At 48.1% G+C, this 23,309-nt stretch overlaps 1 protein-coding gene across 2 annotated transcripts in view; it reads right to left on the bottom strand.

Annotated features, from left to right (window-relative positions):
* HVCN1 (hydrogen voltage gated channel 1) overlaps window positions 1-23,309 on the bottom strand; it is a gene marked incomplete at its 3' end in the record, with an annotated part of 27,625 nt that extends 4,316 nt beyond the window's left edge. Inside the window, exons 1-5 of one of the 2 annotated variants that reach the window (XM_080650606.1) lie at window positions 23,278-23,309; window positions 22,777-22,854; window positions 18,530-18,568; window positions 6,190-6,489; window positions 2,071-2,175 (exon numbers count right to left, since the gene is read on the bottom strand). In XM_080650606.1, the coding sequence (XP_080506732.1) occupies window positions 2,071-2,175; window positions 6,190-6,489; window positions 18,530-18,550 (426 nt within the window). In that variant the 5' untranslated portion in view covers window positions 18,551-18,568; window positions 22,777-22,854; window positions 23,278-23,309. Of the gene's footprint in view, window positions 1-2,070; window positions 2,176-6,189; window positions 6,490-18,529; window positions 18,569-22,776; window positions 22,855-23,277 lie in introns of those variants that run through there. The other variant, XM_080650605.1, reaches the window with a different exon arrangement.

Raw genomic sequence — 23,309 nt, 5'->3', positions numbered from 1 at the left:
TGACTCACCCACCTTGCTTAATCATTAAGCCCTCAGAGCAATGAGGTTCTGGTCAGCATCCATTAGTCTTAGGAACAAGTCTATTATATAGAGACAGAATTTTCAATCAAACTACAGATAGCATGTTGGCCTCAGTTTCCAGGAAAGCAGAGCAATCCCACCAAACATACCCTTGCCAAATCAGACAGAATGACTCCAAGGCTGACATCAGGACCAGATACAGTGATCAACTACCCCCTACCCTAGCGCCAACCAATCAGTAGAGACCACGACCCTAACTCCTCGAGTCATCATGATTAACGATTCCTCCCCCCGCCCCTTTAAAGTCCTTCCCCTGGAAACATGGGGAGGTAGTTTTTTGAGCAGTAGCTCACCTGTGACTCCAGGCATGGTGCCATCTCCTTAATAAATCCTTACTTTCTTGGCTGCAGACTCTCGTTCGATAAGTGCAGGCAAACAGACCCTTCATTTGGGTAACAATGCCACTGCTTGGAATTTATCCTACAGCTTAATTCACGTGTACAAAGACTTGTAAGGATACTTACTGCAACATCACTTGCCAAACAAGATTTTCTACATAGTTTGTAGAAAAACTGAAATATCCATTAAAGGGCAGTCATCAAATGCATTATGGTTCCTCCATATGGAGCACTATGCAACTGTTAAAAAGACTAAGGCTGATCCATATGGGTTGACTAGCAGTGATCACCAAGGTAGATGGTGAGTGAAGAGTTCCCAGATCCTGACTGATAAATACTGGTCTTCAGTAAAGTAACCATGTCCATTCTGGGTAGGGAAAGTTCAAAGTCAGCTGGGACATCATCTTTGAGCAGGGAAATGCTCAGACTATGGGGTCGTGTCAAAGGAACACAGCAGTCCACTCAAAGGGGCTCACAGTGGCCAGGTTTGGGACCATTTGAATATTGAAAAGAATGGCTATCATTGTAATACACTGAATACATAACACACAAAAAATCCATGCGTCCATAGTGAGTGGTACATGCACACACGTGTACACAGGAGAAAAAGGAAAGCTCTTATAAAATACCAACTACGTGATGTAGAAGGAAAGACAATTCAAAATCACCAGTTTGCATCCCCTAGTGTATTCACTGGCCAGCCAATGCTCATGAGTGGATGCTAATTGGCTATTAGATAGGGAATTATTGATAATTTTTAAGGTATGAAAATGCTATTATGGTTCTGTAGGAGGAAGACTGTATTCTTATGTACATCAAAGTATTTAGGATGAAGTGTCATGATATCTAACTTATTTTCAAATGGTCAGACAATAATATATAGGTGTGTTTGTGGACAGAGATATAAAGCAAATATAGCAAAATGTAGATTGGCCTTTTTTTCATAATAAAAAAGTTGAAAAAGAAGGGCACAAGATAGTTTGCAGGTATGTTATTGATTCTGTTAAAAAAAAAATCCATGTACGGAAGAACTGGGGCTGGCTGCAGAGGGGCACCTAACGGCTGCCTTGGGAAAGGGGCCACCAGTAGGAAGGGTGGTGGTTTACACCTGAAAGGGCATTTTCGGATTATAAATCAACTTTTGTTTTTAAAGAAGTGTTGGGAGAAGCTTTCCAGCCCCTGACTGTCTCCTATGTTACTGACGATGGGCCACAGGTGGTGCATTTTTGGGGTGTCCAGTGCCCCTTGGGCGAATGTCTGGGAGGGACTCCGGCAGGAAGTGTGAATCAGGGAATAAATAGTGGCACATCCCTGGATGGCTCCAGCCTAGGGACCCCATCAGAACAGCTAAGGAGAAACAGCTCTTCTAGGGGACGGGAAAGTATGGTTCTCCTGGTCAGAGCGCCCCTCTGGAATCAGGGACACACTCCAGCTCAGCGGTCCAGGAAGCCATCAAGTGAAAGGAGGAAGTTTCCTGTTGTAGTAAATGCTTATCTATAACTTGGAAAGGAAGACATTTCCTCTGCCCTTTGACTAAAAGCACCCGATCTGCTCTCATGCAGCCTCAGGGCGGGTGCTACCCACCCTACTCTGTCCCCTTCCGTGCAGGTACCAGAGTGAAGAAAGCAGTAAAGGGCTGTGGACACACTACCCTGCCGGCGTAGTTGTTCTTGTCCGGCTGGATGATCTTCAGGTCCAGGATGAGCTCGGCCAGCACCAGGAGGGCATCCAGCACAACCAGGCAGATGATGGTGACCTGCGGACCCAGGGAAGGAGGAGAAGCCATGAGCCCTAAAGGGAGACCGCCTTCTGTCTTTCAAAGGTGGGTTTGGAAACAGCTGGATGAAACCACTAGGGAAAAATGCCAAGGGTGGGAGGCTGCTGGCTATGGCCCAAGCACCCTGTGGGGAGCCCGCTGGGGGCCAGCTCCTCCACAGAAGCCCCTCCTCCCCCTGCTGCCTTCCGGGCTGTCCGCCACCTCAGTGCCTGTTGTACCAGGGCATCTCAGGACAGCTCACTCACTGACCCTCTGTCACTACTTGTCTTTTTTTTTTTAAATGTATTTTTTATTGATTTCAGAGATGAAGGGAGACAGAGAGATAGAAACATCAATGATGAGAATCATTGATCAGCTGCCTCCTCACACCCCACACTGGGCATCGAGCCCACAACCCAGGCATGTGCCCTGACTGGGAATCGAACCATGACCTCCTGGTTCATAGGTCGACACTCAACCACTAGCCATGTCGGCCGGGCACTGTCTTTTTCTTACTCGTTCACTGTTTCCCAGCATCTCTCAAACCAAACTGCTAATTCCTAGGTGGCAAACAAAAGAAGTAATAAAAACATTTTGCCACATTTATATTTTCCTAGTGCTGTGCATTGCTCTCGCTAGGGTAAGCCCAGAGAAGATGCTCAGTAAATAATGAAAAACATGCAGCCTCCGAGGTCTGAGTTGTGGGAGGAACCTCCAGGCTCTGCCCGCTTTGGGCAGTTGGGTTACAGTGATGTCCACTGCACATGAAACAGCTGCGGTGCAGAGCCGTGAAACACCTGCCCCGACTCAGGTGGGAAACTGAGAAGAGTTGTGGGAAAGACAGTCATGACCTGGGGGCAGAGGCGGGCAGTGGGAACCAGAGTGGAGGGAGTGGGTGATCTCAGTGACGGTGGTGGTCACGGAGATGGAGGTGGTGACGACTCTGAGGAGGGCACTAATGGGTGGAGGTGACAGTGTTCAGAGAGACCACAGGGATGACAGGGTGGTGAGGGACTGGCAGCCGTGGAGGGACCCAGGGGACGCTGCATGACTTTCTTCCTTTGGAAACTGTGGACCATCAGGGGCCTTGCCTCTTACACTCTCAGGTACACAGATTTTGGCCTCTGAAGGTTCATGTTGCCATTAATTTTCTTGGCAATTTCAGGATGAAATTGTACAAGTTCAGGCCTACTAAGAACGAAGCACTGTGTACGTTTTTTATCATTTCCACCTGTAGCTAATTATTTCAGTAATTAAATGATTTGATGGTAAGGATTATTGTGAAATTGCATGGCAAACTGTTTTTCAATGAAGTTTTTATACAGATCAAATTCAGCAGCTTAATAAAGATTCAAGCTTTTGGTGGGATTCCCCCCCCCCTTTTCTTTCTTTCTTTCTTTATCCTTGGTTTTATTTTAGAGCTAAAGGGATCTGACTTAAAACCAAGGCACAGAAATATTAAAAACAGACTGCATATTCAGCCATAAAAAGAGACGAAGTACTGATACATGCTACGACGTGGCTGAACCTAGAAAACATTATGCTAAAGTGAAAGAAGCCAGACGCAAAAGACAATCTGTATTGTATGATTCCATTTATATGAAATGTCCAGAACAGGCAAATCTATAGACACAGTAAGATTAGCGGTTGTCAGGGGATGGGAGGTTATTGTTTAATGAGTACCAAATCTCCTTTGGGGGTGATGGAAACGTTCTGGAACTAGATAGTGGTGATGGCTGTGCAACATTGTGAATGTATTAAATAAATGCCACTGAACGATTCACTTTGAAATGATTAATTTTATATAAATCTCACCTCTGAAAGACAGACAGGCCCAAGGTCACAAAGCCACAATGCCTGGGTCCCCACCCTGTATTTTCTCTCTGGTTGTGCCATCCCATGTGTGACAGCAGTTAGCTATACATCATGTCACCTTGGCCACCTCAAACCATGTGGAACAAGTGGTTTGAAAGAAAGGGATTCCAGAATCCTCTGTATGCTGATCCTACCAGCACAGATCTAACCCCTAAGCCTGAACCTGTATCCCCCGCTATGAGGTGGCCACCTTTCTTCTACTCTGAGTCCCTTCTCCAAATCTGGCCACGTCACCCCCTCCCACCCGCATGTAAACTTTCCATGGCTGCCCAATGCCCAGGGATGACGACCTTCCGGTGCCTCCTCCCTTGCCAAGCGGTCCCTCTTCTCCCCACACACGCCTCGTGGACCCTTCTCAGTCCTGCAACACTGCAGACCCTTTCCTACCTCGGGCCCTTAGCAACAGGGCCATCTGCCTGGAAAGCTCCTCCCTCTCCCACCCACTGAGCTCACTCCTGCCCAGCCTTCAGCTGTTGGGGGTTAGGGGGAATGTCACCCCTAGACACGTCTCCCCCATCCCCAGGATCTCTCAGAGCCCCCTTCTGTTTCCCTACAGAGGGCTTCTCTCCACTTGTAACCAGTTACCTGTCTGGGTGGTTTCTGGAATGACTGCAACCGTGAGTGGGGCAGAAACTTGTCCACCACGCTCGCCACTGTACCCCTCCCCCTCCCCGCCTCACACACAGGTGCTAAGAAACGGCTGTTGAGTGAATGACTAGACACCTCTACTTATTTTTCCCCAGTACCAGCATCTCTGGGGATCCCAGCTTAGGGGGCCAGCTGGTGGGCTGAGTCAGGAGAAGGGGGGCACCTCCCAGAGGGGGATAATCTAGGGCTCCCCTTGCAGCTGGAAGGAAGCTGGCTCCTTCCTCCTACTCCTGAAATTGAGGGTTTGAGATTTCAACCCCAACAACTTAATACCATGCTTTCTTTCCTGCCTCAGCCACAGAGGAAAGCACTGTGCTGGGTTGCTTGGCCTGCATTCTTTCTCTAAGCCACATAAAAACGAAAAAAGACCAAAATAAATTTTCCCTATTTTACCCTGGAACAAAGTCAGCGATGGGAGAGGCAAGGGCTGCTTCTCTCTGCTTCCAGAAGGACACTGGCTCTTAGTAGGAATTGGATTATCTTGGCCCAGGGTCCCCCAAATGGCTCCATGTGGTAACGGGGCTGACAGGGGCTGCATGCTTCCCCAGTGTCCCTGGGCCTCTGGCATTCTCCTGGGACTCAGATGTGCTCCTGGACTCCTGCCTGCCCACCTCAGGACAGGCCAGACTCCACCCGCTTTTATCCTTCAAAATCAGATGTCAGGACAGATCCTGAACTCTGTAGAAAGCTCCATTCCTTTGCTATTCTTTGAAGCCCCCCATCTCCCTCTCATGTTCTCCCCATCACCACACCTGGAAGTCGGTGGTGAGTTAAGCCTGGCAGGTATTTTTGGCTGAGACTGCGGCCCCCAGGGTGAAGAGTGGGTGTGGGCTGGCACCCTCTCGGCCTTGTGGGGCTGCCTCCAATGTTTATCCTTTAATTTACTTTGTGAGTGTGTAGCAAAATTTGTATAACATAAAATTTGCCATTTTAACCATTTTAAAATTCAGTAGCATAAAGTCTATTCCCAAGGTTGTGGAACCATCACCATGATATAGTTCCAGAACATTTTCATCACCCCAAATGGGAGCCCTGTATCCATGAGGCAGTCATTGCCCCTTCTTCCCTCCCTCCAACCTGTGACAATCACCAATCTGTTTTCTGTGTCTATGGGTTTGCTCCTTCTGGACATTTCACATAAATGGAATCATACAATATATAGTCTTTAGTGTCTGGCTTCTCTCACTCAGCATCATGTTCTCCAGGTTCATCCATGTTGTAGCAGGTGTCAGCGCTTCCTTCCTTTTCATGGCTGAATGGTATTCCATTGGATGGATGGACCACATTTTGTTTATCCATTCATCAGATGATGGACCTTTGGAGTAAGATTTAATCCCTGAAACATGGGACCTGCCCTGTGTACCCAGCACTGTGTAGGCGCCTGGCACATGGTCGGTGCTCAGGAGACATCTGCACAATGAATGAGGCAGTGGCAGAGATGGGCCCCCACCCCAGCCTCGTGACTCTCAGCTGAGGGCTCTGCCCACCTACCTGAAACCTGTGAGAGCTGAAGAGCTTCTTCAACCTGGTCCTGAAGTCTAGAGGGTGCCTGGGTGTGGAGACAGGGTCGGAAGTTGGGTCAGCAGCTCTGCCCTCCTCCTCTGAGGCTGGTGTTGGCGGTGGCTGCTCCTCCTCTCCCCCTTCCTCCTCCTCCTCCTCCTCCTCTTCTTCATTCTCCCATTTCTTATAGTTGATGTTCCAGGCATGGTAGTCATCCCCAACAACAGTGAAGTGCCTCAGGAACTTGCTCATCCTCTCAGCGGGAGCCACCTTGGCCCTTCGGGTGACTGTCTGAAAGGAGGGGACAGAGAGTGAGCGCTCGGCAGGGCGGCCTCAGAGCCCGACCAGACCACTGGGACCCCACGTCTCTCTGGCGGGGAGCAGGGCCCCAGCTGGGCCACAGGGGTGAAGGCAGTCCCAGAGCTCAGAGCACCGTGCGAGCACAGAGACCGTGAGGTCACAGTGGTTTCTTGTGCTTTTATTTTTGGAATCCAGGCTGTCAGTGTCAGTGAGGCGACAGGAAATGCCAGACCCCATCAGGCCTATCACTGTGGGCTGGTTGGCAGTAACCAACGGAATTGTTACTACAACCCAGTTACAAAATACCCATCATGGGCCCACGTGTAAAGATCGGAAGAAGGCCGCATGGTTCAAAGATATCACAACCTGAAAAACCAGAGGCGAGAGTTGGAAGGGGGAGGGGAAAGCCAAAAGTAAAAGTACCCAGAGTTTCACAGAAAAGTGAAGGACCCCCCTCTCCACTTCATGCGTGGTGGATCAGTCCTTGAAAGGTGAGAAGCGAATGGATTTTTTTCTAGGTTCAGCTGTTTTAAATACACAATGGACAATTATTTAAAGACCAATGGCCTTAAAGCAAAAAGCAAATAATCCTCCCCTCTTTGCCCAGATAATACATTTTTTATAAAGTTCAATAATGAAAACTTTCAGGTATGGATACAAGAATAGGCAATATGGTCAGTGGAACAGAAGGGAGCCCTAAGCAGACTCAGGTCCCTGTGGGAACCTGGATGTGATGGTGGTGGCAGTTCAGATCAGCGGGAAGGGCTGGCAAGGTTAGGACAACTGGCTTTCCCAATAGAAAAGTGAGTAAACAAAAGACCCCCACACAACACAAAGAATAAATTTAGGAGGCATTAGCATTAACATATATATATACACTGAGTGGCCAGATTATTATGATCTCTGAATGATTCGTGCAAGAATGGGCCTTCCTTCCCCTGGCTGCTGGCACTGCCTTTGCTCCAGCCCGGAGCCGCCTTTCCACCTTCCCATGCTGCCCAGAGGCCCAGAGTGGCTGGGGTGGTGCGGAACGCCTGCCCCCGGTCACTCAGTGCCTGCGTATGAAAATTAACCCAACATCTTTGTTGGGTTAATTTGCATACTCACTCCTGAATGGCTGGTGGGTGTCGCAGAGGTATGGTCAATTTGCATCTTTCTCTTTTATTAGTGTAGATTAGAGGCCCGGTGCATGAATTTGTACATGGGTGGGGTCCGGTCAGCCTGGCCAGGGGGAGTGGACATGGGCGGTTGGCCAGCCTGCCTGCTGATTGAACTCCTGGTCGAGGGGATAATTTGTATATTAGCCTTTTATTATATAGGATATATACTGAGTGACCAGATCATAATAATCTGGCCACTCAGTGTATATAAATGTATTTTTTAAAAACTTTAAAAGTCTTAGAACAAAATACAAACAAGTATCTTCATGACCTCAAACAGGGAAAGATTGTTTAAAGAAGACAAAACTGCTCGATCAGCATGGCCCAGTGGTTTAGCATCAACCTATGAACCAGGAGGTCACGGTTTGATTCCGGGTTGTGGGCTCGATCCCCAGTAGGGGGCGAGCAGGAGGCAGCCAATCAATGATTCTCTCTCATCACTGATGTTTCTATCTCTTTCTCCCTGTTCCTTCCTCTCTAAAATCTAATATATATATAGATTTTATATGTGTGTGTGTGTGTGTGTGTGTGTGTGTGTGTATACACACACACACATATATATATTAAATTCTTTATTGTTTAAAATATTACATATAGTATTACATGTGTCTCCTTTTTCCCTCATTGACCTCTCCCCGGCCTCCCATACCCCCAGCACATTCCCTCACCCCCCATTGTCTGCGTCCATTGATCTCTTACCCCACACACACCCTCCCCTGCCTTCCCTCTGAAGTTTAGTAGTCTATTTAATGCTTTTCTGTCTCTGTATCTATTTTTGTTCATCAGTTCATGTTCTTCATAAAAACATATATTTTGTTCTCACTCTCACACACAGACTCTCTCTCATACTCACTCACACACACACACACACACACACACACTCTCACACACATACACACACGTATACACACTCTCACACACACACATAAAAATATATTTTTTAAAAAAGAAGACAAAACACAAAGAAATGGATAGAATTGACTCATCAAAACTAAAAGCTTTTCTATCTCACAGACACCCCTACAAAGTTAAGACATACACAGATTGGGAGTAAATATTGCAATGTACTTAATAGACACAGATTTAGCACCCAGAATATATGAAGAAATTTTACTTCAAAAAGACAACTCCATGGAAAACTAGGTAATGGATATTAAGCAAGTCACTTAAGAGAAAACCCAAATGGCCAAGATACTCAACTTCACCACTCAGGAAAAGGCGAGGTGAAGTAACAATAGCACACCTTTTCACTCCTCCGATTGGCCAGATTTTAAAGTCTGCAATAGCAAATGTTGGTGAAGGCGTGAAACAGTGGGGTCTGTTGAACACTGAAGATAAGAACAGGCAGTGGCACCACCATTTTTGGCAGCAATATGGCATTGTTTTGTCAAGATGAAGTTGTGCATGTCTTTCTTAGTGATCTAGTGATTCCATCCCCAGATGGGCTCCCGCCTAAAACTGCCCATATGTGCTTAAATCAATGACATGCTCAAGAATGTTCACCAGAAATGTTCACCTAAATGGTGGAAGATAAATGAATCCTTCCTATCTGTGTGATGAAATACTATACAACAGTTAAAATAAATGTCTCTATACATCACTGAGGACATCGGCATGTAACTGGCCAAAGAAATGACCTGGTCGGATCTCCCCATGCTTTCAGTGATGGGACCATGAGCGGCCAGGGTTTGCTCAAGGTCTCAGGTAACCAGCAGCCGTGCACTTGAAAATAGGACTGAAGCTCTTTGGTCCCAGGCCACTGTTCCTTCCTGTACTGTGGTGCCTTGTACATTTCTAAGCTCCAAATTCATTAAAGGGATACCACCTCTTTCATAAGACTTTCCTGACCCCCAATATTTTCTTGTTAAGTGCCCTGAGACTGTGGGGCGAGGTTGTAGGTGAGGGGATGATGCTCCAAAATGCTATATCCAGGAATCCCATCGACTCCAGGCTGCCTCCCCTGCCCAGTCTCCCATGTTGTTCAAGCACCAGGGGAGCCCCTGACTTGAGACTTCCTCTGATGCTAAGAGGCCCAAGGAGAGCATATAACCTCCCAGGAGTGAACCTCCTGAATCTGTCCCCATCCAGGATCCTGGGGCCTGCCTGGCTCTCTCTTCTCCCGACCCCCACTACTCATTTCCTCTTCCACCGTCTCCCTAGACCAGGCCTTCATCCTCTCACCTAGAGGACTGCAACAGCCTCCTTATCAATCTCTCCTTCGACACAGTTCTTCCAGCACACTCTCCACCCAGCAGCCTGAATGGATTTTATAAACCTTCACCCCTGACCATAGCACCTGATCATATCACTGCCCCCTGCTTTTTGCTCTTTGAATAAACATCCTTCCAACGATGTACAGGGTCCTGCAAGGTTTGCTGTCATCTCCTGCCCCACAACCTACCCCTGGGCTACACTCGCCCCCTCTGGGCCTCCTGCGGGGTCTTCCCTCAACCTGGCATGCTCTTGTCCCCGCGCTGGCTTGGCTCGCTCTTCCTCATGCTGGAAGCCTCAGCTGAAATGTCCCTTCCTCAGAGAGGCCCTCCTTGACCCTCAAATGTAAAGCAGACCCCTTCTTAATTTGATAACCCCTCTGTATATTCTTTACTTTTCCTTTGAGAGCCCTTAAAACCATTTCCCACTAGAAATCTTTTTGTGCAGCTGTTTATTACTTCTCTCTCCACACTAGCATTTAAGCTCCACCAGGGCAGTTTGTGTCCCAGAGTCTCACATGACACCTGACTTAGAAGCCCACCAAGCGCCTGTTGGCTGAGGGCCCTGGTACCCTGTCTCCCACGTCGGGCTGCGACTTATCTCAGGCTGGATCCTCCATCACTTGGTTCCCAGGGGTGGCCAAGCGGGGCTACTGGCCATACCTTCCCCCAAAAACCTCCTGTGCTAGTCTGCAGCATGGGGGAGCCTCCGAGTGCTTTGCAAAAACCACATATTTTACAGAAGAGAAAAGTTTTCTTCCTGAAACCTTGTGACCAGTAAAAAGATGCAACTTTTAGTAATTTGGGATGAAAATATTTACAGCACCCAGCAGAGCAGAAAAGAACTCTGGTTTTAAGTTAAAAAAATCTGTCATTTCAGAAGCAGAATAGTTCCAGAAAAGGGCAACAATATAGCTCATCACGAAAATGTTGTGGGCCTCTGAAATCCACCACCCACCCTGGACTCCCCGCTCTAGTGCCTCCCACCCCTAGCCCTGCCCTGGCGGAAGGACTGACTCAGTGAGTAAGGCAGAGCACCGATCTCAGTGCCTGGCCTGCAGCAGCCCCTCCATAGTGACGGCTATTCTTCTTCAACATGGAAAACTCTCCCTCCACTGCTCCAACTCAGCACCGTCCATGAATATCTCACGTCTTGGCTCATTGGCCGGCTGCCAGCCTCTGCAACCCCCAGGCTTTTCAGTCTCACTCTCAGTCTCACAAACTGTTGGATTTCCTTTGTGGCTTAAGCTACACTGAGTTGTTTCTGTCACTTGCAAACCAAAAAATCTAGACCAGTAGAGTCCCTGGCACTGGAAACCACCCATCTCCATGCCCCCTGCATTAACCTTGCTGTCCCATTATATCCTGACCTTACTCTCTCTGGGGTCACCTTTAGATCGAAGCCCACAACTGTGGTTCCCATCTGCTTGACTGTACTGCATCCTGTCACACTGTTGACTCAGTTCTTTTTATTTATTGATTGATTTTTGAGAGAGAGAGGAAGGGAGGAGGAGGGGAGAGAGATAGAAACATCAATGATGAGAGAGAATCATTGATCAGCTGCCTTCTGCATGTCCCCTACTGGGGATCAAGCCTGCAACCTGCGCATGTGCCCTGACCAGGAATCAAACCAGTGACCTCTTGGTGCATGGGTCAATGCTCAACCACTGAGCCACACCAGCCAGGCTGACTCAGTTCTTTTTGACAATCTTGCCTCGTGATTTTTCTCCTATGTCTGGCCACCCTTCTCAGTGTCCTGTACCATGTTCCTGCCCCGCCACCTGGAGTCCTTGAGATTCTGACCCTGTCCTAGTACAGGGTGACCTTCCCCTTTGGTGGTCTCAGCACACTTGTGTTCTCAACGCTGTTCATGTTCCAAGTCTCAGCCAGATGACTGGTATGCTGTTTGCTGTGACCCAAACTTCCCTCCTATATCCACTTCTCCCATGTTCCCCCAGGGCTTGGCATCACATCCACCCGCTGCCAAGCCCAGAACCAACAGTCATCCCTGGCTCCTCTCTCTCCCTCAAGCTCATCGATATCAATGTTACCTCTTTTTTTTTTTTTTAAATATATTTTATTGATTGTTTTACAGAGAGGAAGGGAGAGGGATAGAGAGTTAGAAACATTGATGAGAGAGAAACACCGATCAGCTGCCTCCTGCACATCTCCCACTGGGGATGTGCCCGCAACCAAGGTACATGCCCTTGACCGGAATCGAACCTGGGACCCTTCAGTCCGCAGGCCGACGCTTTATCCACTGAGCCAAACCGGTTAGGGCTCAATGTTACCTCTTCAACACCGCTCAGCCTCCATCTTCTCTTTTCCATCTAACCCTCGCCGATCGACAGGACAGCTGCACCAGCCTCCTCATGCGGCCTCCTGACTCGACACTCTTTCTCCACACAGCAGTAGCCAGGATCACCTTTCCCCGCTACCCACCTGGCTGGGTCCCTGCTCTCATCTACGCCCCCTCCCCCTATGCCTGCCCACCTCTGTGCTCAGGAAAGGCAGAGCCCTGGCACCCTCCCAGCCTCTGCCGCACTCCAGCTACACCGAACCCCGCACAGTTTTGAATAAACCGCGCGGCCTCTTGCTTCTGGGACTTGGCACAGCCTGTCCCCCCCCCTGCCCCCCGTCTGTCTCACCCTAGTTCCCTCTCAGGCCTTACCAACGTCTAGATTTTACCCCCCTGGGAGGCCTTCTTGAATCGCTGCCTGCTGGCTTAGCGGCCTTCCTCTATTTCCCCGCCATGCCACTTACCTGTGAGCACGGTGCCTGTCTCCCGCCAACTCTGGGCAGCCCAGGCTCCTCCTCCCTCAGTCACAGGGAGGGGCTTCGTAAATACCTAACAGGCGAGTTAACAAAGAGCTACCCCTCAAAGGTAATCGAATCTGCGGCCTTCTTTCACACGTGACAGGTATTATACCAGAAAAGTTACTACCTGGCAGAGAGGGAAGAAATGAGAAAAACAGACCTAGACGAGATGGAGAGACACGTTCTCATGAATGTCTATTTTTACCGGCTCTGAGGCTGCCATCTGTAGGAGGGGAAGTCCCTATGTCACGGTCATCCAACAATCACAGAAAATGGCACTTTTTAAGAAATTCAGGCGATTCCCGATTCCCAGGGCCCAACGTCCTCCAAGTCCCCATTTTCCCGTTCTCCTCCCCGAGCTCACTTTTGGGGACTCGATGTGCTTATTCATCAAAACCCCCCACCCTAGAACTCTGAGACACAACAGCAGCGACATCTATTATTACTAATCATTAGTGACGTTATTTGTTATATTAGCGCAACACTAAGTTCCTTAAAGGCTCTATTTTATTTAAAGTCCTAACAACCCTCTGAGGTCGAGGCCATAATTTTGGGTCTAGGTGAGGGATGGAAGCACGTCCGAAGTCACACACTTGGAAAATGGCAGAGCCAGGACCCGCCCCCTATGCGGGTGACTCGGAGCCCATGTGTTCGAACACATGGCCGAGAAAAAGCCAGGCGGCCAATGACTATATACACCCCTATATGTCCAACATATGCATAATTGGAATCTCTGAATAAGGAGACCAAAACAATGGAACAGAACCAAGAGCTCAAAATATAATTCAAGAAAACATCCCTGAAACAAAAGACTTTTAAAAAAATTACTGTTTTTGTAGGCCAAAACTGGTAAAAATGGACAATTTCATGTGATTCAACGTGTAATATATAGTAGTTTATTGTTTCAATTTCTTACATTGAGAACTTGTTCATGCAGAATTTTAAAAAATGAACAAAAAAGCATCAGTGATAAAACTAGCATATGAACTCAAGTCTACATCCAGCTCTGTTCTTTCCAAGATGCTCTGCCAATGTGGGGAAGATATGCCAGAAAAGCTGGATTTTTTAAGCAGAAAGAATGATGAGAGCCAAAACCGGTTTGGCTCAGTGGATAGAGCGTCGGCCTGCGGACTGAAGGGTCCCGGGTTCGATTCCGGTCAAGGGCATGTACCTTGGTTGCGGGCACATCCCCAGTGGGAGGTGTGCAGGAGGCAGCTGATCGATGTCTCTCTCTCATCGATGTTTCTAGCTCTCTATCCCTCTCCCTTCCTCTCTGTAAAATATCAATAAAATATATTTAAAAAAAATTAAAAAAAAAAAAAGAATGATGAGAGTGTAAGAGGCAGAATCAAGGTTCTGAGATCCAATCTTCCCTCCCTTAGCAGATGGGGAAACTGAGGCTCTATAACATGGCAACTGTCAGTTTATCTATAGGCACCTGGGTCTCCTGTCTTCTGGTCCTGGGGTCTTAAGACACACCCAGGCAGGGTCAAAGAAATTGTCTCCAATCCCAGCCTTCCCTCCTTCCCCACATCCCATCCATCACTAAACCCCGTGCATTTTAGCATCCAAATGACCCTGGAATCTTTTTTTTAAATATATTTTTATTGATTTCAGAGAGGAGGAGAGCTAGAAACATCAATGATGAGAGAGAATCATTGATTGGCTGCCTCCTGCCCGCCCCCTACTGGGGATCGAGCCTGCAACCCATGCATGTGCCCTTGATCGGAATCGAACCCAGGACCTTCCAGTCCACAGTCCAATGCTCTAGCCACTGAGCCAAACCAGCCAGGGCACCCTTTGCTGATTTTAATGTGTGTCCTTTTGCTGTAATACGTCATAGCCATCAGTCAACTGTATGCTGAGTTCTCTGAGCTCTCCTAGCAAAACGCTGAACCTGGGTGATGTTGGGGACCTCTGACACACTCCCTTATTTAAAACACTTCTTGGGCTTCCCACTGCTCTTAAAAATAAAGAACCAAGTGCCTTCCAGAGGCCCATGCCTATTCGGCATGCTGTGGCCTCCACCTGCCTATCTGACCTCACCGTTCACCCCCCTCTCTGCTGGACCACAATGTACTCAGCCCTCTGTACTCAACACGTTCCTTCAACCACAGGGCCTTTGCAATTTTCCCTTGCCTAAAATTCCAGCCCCTCTTCTACTTGGTCATGTGTCTTCTTTAACCCCCTTCAGGCCCTAGCCAGTTTGGCTCAGTGGATAGAGCACCGGCCCATGGACTGAAGGGTCCAGGTTCGATTCCAGTCAAGGGCACCGACTTCAATTGCAGGTTCCATCCCCGACCATGCGGGAGGCAACCAATTGATGTCTCTCACATCGATGTCTCTCTCTCTCTCTCTCTCTCTCTCTCTCTCTCTCTCTCTCTCTCTCTCTCCACCTCCTTTCCACTCTCTAAAAATCATGGAAAAATGTCCTCAGGTGAGAATTAACAACTACAACAAAAGAATAACCCCTCTCGGGAGGTCTCTCTTAAGCATCCCAGCTCCAGACCAGCTACCTCCCCCGTTGCACTCACAAAGGGTCCCTCTCTCCTCCCTGTAGAGTCAGGTCCAGCAGTTTCTGTGACTGTTGGAGTCTGTCATCCCCATCAGGGCAGAGACCAGGGTGGTTCCTGCTCAGGTGTGATCCTCTGTGGCTAGAGGACTGCAGGTTCCCACTACAGATACCTGGAGGGTCCCAGCAGCAAGCTCGCCGACCCCTTGACCCCCCACCCCCAGCCTTTGGGCATCGGTGTTCTGAGGGATGCCTATTTTTAAAATCAGGGAAGTCTTTAAATAAGCGTAACAGTTTTTCCTTCTCTAGGGTGGGGAGGAAGTTTGAGGTTCACGGAAACCACCACCTGTGACGGCTGACCAGCTTTGGGGGAGGGGCCACTGGCAGCCCAGGTGCCTCCCCCCCACAGCCCCTCCCAGCCCAGCGCTGCAACCTTTCTCTCCTTTTCCATTGGGGTCAGGATCCCTCCTTTCTTGATAAGCGTCTGTCACCCCAGCAAGATGATCGCGAGGCTGGGTGGAGACGATGTGGGAAATAATACCTACAGTAGCGGAAATCGTAATGATTACAACTAGAGTACCTGCCATTTCAGAGTTCTGTGCAAAGCCCTTCATAACACATTGCAAACACTCCATGAAGTGGGGGCCTGAACCTCCATTTACAGATGGGGAAACTGGGAACAGAGAGGCCAAGCAACGTGCCCCAGGTCACACAGCTGGTGAGAAACAGACCTCGGTTTCTGACCCAGGCTGCCTGGCCCAGAGCCCCCTCCTTTTGTTTACAAAAGTACAGAAAGAAAACGAAAGCACAGAAAGAGAAAATATGTAGTTATCCAGATAGAAATTAAGACTTATCGGGAGTGTCAATGAGTCATCGGGTTAGCAATGCTTTGGCCAGGACAGAATCCAGGGCACCATCTTCCCTGCCTCATAACCTGTGGCTCTCAGTCCTGGCTGCACGCTGGAAACATAGAAGCTTTAAAGAACTCTGATGCCTGGGCCTCACGCCCCAAGATTGTGATTCAGTTGGTCTGGAATGGCCTAGGGCAGTGGTCGGCAAACTGTGGCTCGCGAGCCGCTGCCGCTCTGTTGACTAGTGAGTTTGCCGACCACTGGCCTAGGGGTTGCGATCTCTCCTGCGCAGCCAGGCAGAGAACTAGCACCACAAATGAACCCAGAGCCTCCAGAAGCCTCGTGAGAAATGAGCCAAAGGGCTACAAGGCTTCCTAAGCACCCCTGGCTCCCAGGTTCCCGAGAGGTGGCTGGTGACACGCAGTCATCTGCCATGAGGATAGGTCTGCTGATGGGCTGCAAACCCAGCTTATACTCAGGATTGAGTCCACAGCACCCCCGGCCCCCCACTAGTTTAAGTGTTCACTGTAGTCGGGCACCCTGCCAAGTGCTTTCCATGCACAATCTTATTTCATTCTCACCACAGCTCTAGCAGGGAGTTATTGTTCCCACTTTACAGAACAGGAAAACTGAGGCTTGGAGATGGGAGGGGCAGAGAGGGACTCTGAGCCCCTCTCAGCAGAGCTGGCTACAGCAAACCAGGTCTGAGTCATGGCTAAAAACCCCACCAGTTTCTCCTACAACACAGTTTTCCTCTCAAAAACAAGGAGAACTGAAAAAATTACAGAGCTCCTAAAAGGAATCCTATTAAAAGTTTCTAAAAAACACAATTAACGCCATAAGAAGACTGAAAGCAACTGTTCTTTGAATCAGTTAAGAGGCTTATTTGCTACAGGTGGCCCTGGCCCAATCTTCCCAGCCCCCCACCATGCCGCAGGGCCAGGCTCTCAAATGGCCTGTGTGAGGACACACAGCTTCTGACCCCCAGGAGGTCCCCCAGGTGTGTCCTTGGTGCTGCATTCCAACCCTCTGCTTCCCCTGCTGTGTCTGTGGCCTAACACCCACCTCACCCCTGTGACATGTCCTGGAAGCTTCCTAGCTTCATTCAGGCCCCAACTCACCCAGACTCCTACCCCCCACCTTTACCTGCTATCATTCACCCCAATGAGCAGACCTTTCCCCTAGATCAATTTCTTTCAGTGTTAATACCATGAAAACATGAACAAAAGGAAATAAATTCACAATAATCCCAACACACCAAATTTATCATCATCTACCAATCTTATCTACCTATCTCTGCCCCTAATCTATGTCTTTTACAATTATAATAAAAGACTACAGATAATGTTGTTATATATATATTTTAAATATACATATGTATATATATTTTATTGATTTCAGAGAGGAAGGGAGAGGGAGATAGAAACATCAATGATGAGAGAGAATCATTGATTGGCTACCTCCTGCACACTTCCTACTGGGAATTGAGCCCACAACCCAGACATGTGCCCTTGATCAGAATCGAACCTGGGACCCTTCAGTCCACAGGCCGACACTCTATCCCCACTGAGCCAAACTGGCTAGGGCTATTCATACCTTTTTAATGGCACAGAAACTTACCAAGGAAAAACAGCTCTCAGGATTGCATTTTCTGATTGTTCTTCATTTTTAGCATTTTTATCACCAATACTAAAACCACATTTTCTCACATTTTAGCATTTCTGAAATCTGAATGTGTTTTACAATTGACCAATTTCAGCATTGTGTCGCATTACATCACAGTAAATGGAGGCACTGTTTCTTCTTCACAGTACCTAATATAATGGTGGGTCTACAATCAACGGTGTCTTATGTGCTAAGAAATATGGTGCCATAAATTGTACTTTTTCCTTTTTATGGATCATTTCCTTTCCCAAAGTGAGATGAGCAGGTTTGATCATAGACATTTTCATGATTCCTGACACACAGCATCATTTTTTCCCCAGAACAGCTGTGTGGCCCTAGCTGGTTTGGCTCAGGGGATAGAGCATCAGCCTACGGACTGAAGGGTCCCAGGTTCAATTCTGGCCAAGGGCACATGCCAGGGTTGCGGGCTTGATCCCCAGTGTGGGACATATAGAAGGCAGCTGATTAATGATTCTCTCTCATCACTGATGTTTCTATCTCTCTCTCCCTCTTTCCTCCTCTCTGAAATCAATAAAAATATATTTTTAAAAAAAGAATAGCTGTGTGTGTTGACCCAGCCCCTCTGTAGATGTAGGAATGAGGCGATTTCACCTCGCACAACCAGCATCAAGCATTTCCACTTGCTTTTTTGTTTGCCTAATTTAATAAGGAACTACAAATGAAGGAAATACGAACTGTTTCCTTTGCCTTTCTCTGATTAATAACAATAACTGGAACTCACAGGCGTTTTTCCTCATTCCTGTTAGAAACACCAAACAATGATCTCAGGGCTGGGAGATCCCAGAAGCAACTTACCTTTTCGTCCCGGGTAGACATTTTCCTGCCTCTCTGGACCTGGAGAATAAGAGAGCATTTGTCCAGATCTGTCCTCCTGCCACCGTTTGCCTCAGTATGCAACACTTTCTTACAAATTTTTTAAAAACTTGATTAAGTATCTGAAAATTGTAAATAATAAAGTTCAAAGTGTGTACAGAAGGACGTACATCCTGGCTACGTACCTGAAAGAACTGATACAGGCACCCAGTCAAATACATGTACCCAAATATTCATAGTCAAAAGGTGGAAACTACCCAAGTGTCCATTAACATATAAATGGATAATAAAAGATGTTATATCCATACAATGGAATGTTATCCAGCCATAAAAAGAAACGAAATACTTTTGTAATATATATAAATATCAAATCATTGTTATACATCTGAAACTAACAGAATTTTGTATGTCAATTAGACCGCAATAAGAAATTAGTTTAAAAAATGAAGTACAGTCTGGCCAGTGTGGCTTAGTTGTTGAGTATGACCTATGAACCAGGTCACGGTTTGATTTCTGGTCAGGCCACATGCCTGGGTTACAGGCTCCATCTCCAGTAGGGGGCAGGAGATAGCTGATCAATGATTCTCATCATTAATGTTTCTCTCTCTCCCTCTCCCTTCCTCTCTGAAATCAATAAAAATACTTTTTAAAAAGTGAAGTACTGACACATGCTATGATGTCTACAAACCTCTAAAACATTATGCCAGACACAAAACATCACATATGACATGATTCCCTTAATTTGCAATATCCAGAATATGCAAATCTGTAGACAAAGAAAGCAGATTAGTGGTTGTGGGGGGGTGTGTGTGGAGAGGGAAATGGTAAGAGCTTAATGGGGAGGGTTTCCCTTTGGGATGATGAAAATGTTCTGGAACTAGATACAAGTGGTGAATATACAACACTGTTGATGCACTAAATGCCACTGAATTGTTCACTTTATAGTGCTTAATTTCACGTTATGTGAATTTCACTTCAATTAAAAAAAAACAAAACACCCCAGTCACATAGATTACAGTGTTGAAATTACTGTGGACAGCAGCAAAAAATCTAAATGTCCACTTAACAGGGGTCTGGGTAAGTCAGTTAAGGTACATCTGAGCAGTGGGAGACCCAAGTGCTGTTAAACCTTCATGCATGGATGAGGAAAGATGTGACAAATATAGTACCCCCATCACATTATATCACCGTGTGTAGAGTCTGATCCCACATATGTGAAAAAATTACATATGCATTTTTTGCAAGTTTGCAAGGATATAGCCAAATTCCTCACAGTGGTCACTGCTGGAGAGAAAGGGAATGATTTGGGGGTATTTTCCTTCTCTCAGCTTTTGGACAGCCTCAACTTTTACAATGACTATGTGTTGCTTCTTAAAAAATATTTTTAACATAGTGACATATGCATGTAGTAAAAAGTTTAAATAATACAAAAAGATATACTATGACAAGTTTCCTTTCTACCCAATCTTCTCAGAAGCAGCCACTCTTACCACTTTCCTATGTAGCCTTCGCAAGCACATGTATATTTATTCCTTCTCTCTTTCTTTTTTCCTTCAACAAACGTGAGCCCCACACTCTGCTCTGAACCTTGCTTATTTCCCTTTAGGGTGTGGTAGACTGAATATTGGCCCCCTGGGGATGCACAGATCCTAATCCTATTCCTCGGGACCAGTAAACATGTCACTTTACCTGGCAAAAGGGACTTTGCAGATGGGATTAAATAAAGGACAGAGAACCCCAGGTGGTCAGACATAGAAGGAGATGTGACCACGGAAGGTTAGGTTGGAGTCAGAGAGAGATTTGAGGATTTTATGCTGCTGCCTTTGAAGATGGAGGGAAGGGGTCATGATCCAAGGAATGCTGGCAGCCGGGAAAGGCAAGGATACAGATTCTCCCCTAGAGCCCCTAGAAGGAACACAGCCCTGACAACACCTTGATTTTGGCCAGCTGGGACTGATTTTGGACACCTGACCCCCAGAACTCTAAGATAATATACTTATGTTTTTTTCAGCCATCAAATTGCGATCATTTGTTCAGCATGTAGGTTGTTTCCCAATCTTTTGCTGCCCCGTGTTCCAGTGAATAACCCTGCACACCGTGTGCTACTTTTATCATTTAAAAAATACCATCTTGAAAAAAATTCACAAAGACTTAAAAGAATAAGAGGTTTCTTTCTCTCCCCACAGTACCATGCTAAGAGGCACTTAGAGGCGTTTTTGCTGCTTGATTGGCAGAGCAGTTTCTGCAACCAGCACAGTTTGACTCCATGGGTTCCTGTTCCAGCCCCTGGGGGCCCTCCCCCTACTCTCACGAGATGGGTTCAGGTGGAACCATCACCACAAGTGAAGGTGAAGGGAAGAATGAAGGTGCCCTGGAGACTTCCTCCCTTCACAAGGCAGGAAATAGAACTAGCACATACGTTGAAAAGGATCCAGCTTCAAAAATTCAAGCAACAGAAAATTTAAACCTACCATGACCTCCCCATTAAAATAGACAAAACAAATAAAAATGAGAACACCCAAATGCTCATAGGACTGTAGAAAATCTTGCACATATTGCTGGGGATAACTATTTTAAACAGCCATCAGGTGGCAAGTGGCATGTGCCTTCAGAATGATCACATCCTTGACTTGAAGAGTTTGGGAACTATATCTCAAAGAAATCCCTTGGTAGCAAAAACAAAACAAAACAAAACATGCAATTTGGACAAAAATGTTGAAAGTGAAGGTGGTATTACGGCTAGAACCTGGAAACAGCGCACAGGCCCCGCATTAGGGAAAAGCTCAGGAAGGCAGTGGGCAGTTAGGAGGAATGGCAGTGATGAGGTCTGTGTAGAAATGTAGAACGACTGCTGTTAAGCAATGACAAGTAGAACTCTGCATGGTTGCACACACTGCTTGCAATCGCACAAAATGATCAGAACTATGTGCCGGGTACAGTGCTGGGCTCTGGGGCATCCAAAGTGAAGAGGCAAGAAAAAGGTCAGGGCCCAGGAGGGCTGGCATTTTAGCGGGGGAGACAAATGAGGAGCCAAGGAAACACATAAGCAAGGAATCATCACCCAGGGCTGAGCATAGGAAGGAAAAACAGTAATGCATCAGAGAGCAGGTGAGCGTGGCTCCTGCAGTGGGGTGGGTGGTCAGGGCAGACTTCTGAGTCTTTTATGGTGGTCCCTGAACTGCAAGGAGACAAGTCACAAGAACATGGCAGGGAAGAACATTTCCAGGAGGAGGAGCAGCACGTGCCAAGGCCCTGAGAGAGCAGAGAACTCAGCAGCTCCAAGGAGAGAAGTGTGGCTGCAATGAGCAGCGGAGTGAGCAGAGAATGGCAGGAGAGGAGAATCAAGACTCAAGCAGGCCGGTCAATGCTGAGGGCCTGGGACTGGGGGTGGGGATGGTCAAATACAGAACGTGCCAAGGGACAGAATTTGCTGTGGGCCTAGATGTCAGGATGAGGAAAAGAGCAGGTTTGGGAGCAAGAAAACTCTGGGCTTCCTCCTTCTTGCTCAGCTAGTGGTGGGGGAGGGCTTGGGGAATGCAGAGCAGTTCTGGAATTGTGTAAGCGGCAGCCTAAAGATTTTCAAACGCCTGCTCCTACCAGCCTTCCCTCGGTAGGGTCACAGCAGGGAGAAGTTGCCACCCCCAGCCTTGGTCTTACTCAAGAAGCTTCAGCTGCTGGTGGGGTTGTCCGGAAACCCTGCAGATCTCAGCTCTGACCGACTGCAGGTTAAAGATGTGCTCTCAGAGGGGCGGCCATGGGGGTGGAGGGGGTTACAGCTTGGTCCAGGCACTAGGCTAAGCCTTCATACCAATCATCTCATTTAATCTTCTCAGCCATCCTGTGAGGCAGGAACCATGCTAACCCCATGGGACCGAGAAGGAAACGGAGGCACGGAGAGGTGAGGTCCCATGGCTAAGTCCACAAGAGCCCCCTGTGCCCCGAGGAGGTGCTGAGTAAAGGCCTGGGAGTTCCTGGAGGGCGCTGCCCTGCTCCCTACCACTCCTGGAGCTTAACTTGGCACCAACCACAGTGCTTACTTCTCGAACCCCTCACCCAGGGGAAGCATGTGCTGCTCTGGGGGGTCTTCCTGCAGGGACAGGCTGGCTGGCTCATTTCAGCCTCCTCCTGAGATATCCGGCATTGCCTCTCCCCTCCATTTCTCTCCCTGCAGTCCAGGTGGGGGTCAGGGCAGGGATGAGGAAAACATGGATTTAGGGGTTCACACCAACCTGAGTGTAAGTCTTGGCTCTGCCGCCTTTGTGACCCAAGGCAAGTGGCTTGGCCTCTTTGAATCTCCGTTTCTTCACCTGTAAGAGGACGACAAGGATGGTACCTCCTCACCTGTTGCTGCTGCCTGGCGTGTGACCAAGTGAAGGCACCTGTTCCAAACGCCAGACAAAAGGGTAGCTCTTCTGCCAATACTCTCATTTCCTAGGGGGCGGGGTAACTGGGGGCAAGAGGGACTTCTCTCCCAGGTCCTGTGGGTGTCGTCTCCTGTCCTCGCCTCCAATGGACTCTAGGCCCCCTGGGCAAGGCAGGGGCTCCAGGGCAGAAATCGCTGCCCGCCGCGCTGGGAAACGCTAGAACTGCGGGCACCGGAGGGCGGGCTGGGGTCCCCGGGGTCTCAGCAGGATGGCGGGGGGTCCCGCTCTCCTTGAGGACTCAGGCTGGGGCACAGAGAGAAGGGGCTGCGCATCAAGAGGGGGCGCGTCCCGCCCCGGAGCACTGACCTTGCAGTCCGCTCGCTCGCGGCCACCGCTGC

Source organism: Plecotus auritus (genome assembly GCF_963455305.1).
Source record: "Plecotus auritus genome assembly, chromosome: 13".
NCBI lineage: Eukaryota > Metazoa > Chordata > Mammalia > Chiroptera > Vespertilionidae > Plecotus > Plecotus auritus.
Note: the sequence above shows the minus strand (reverse complement) of the source record. Positions and strands in the feature narration are given on the sequence as shown.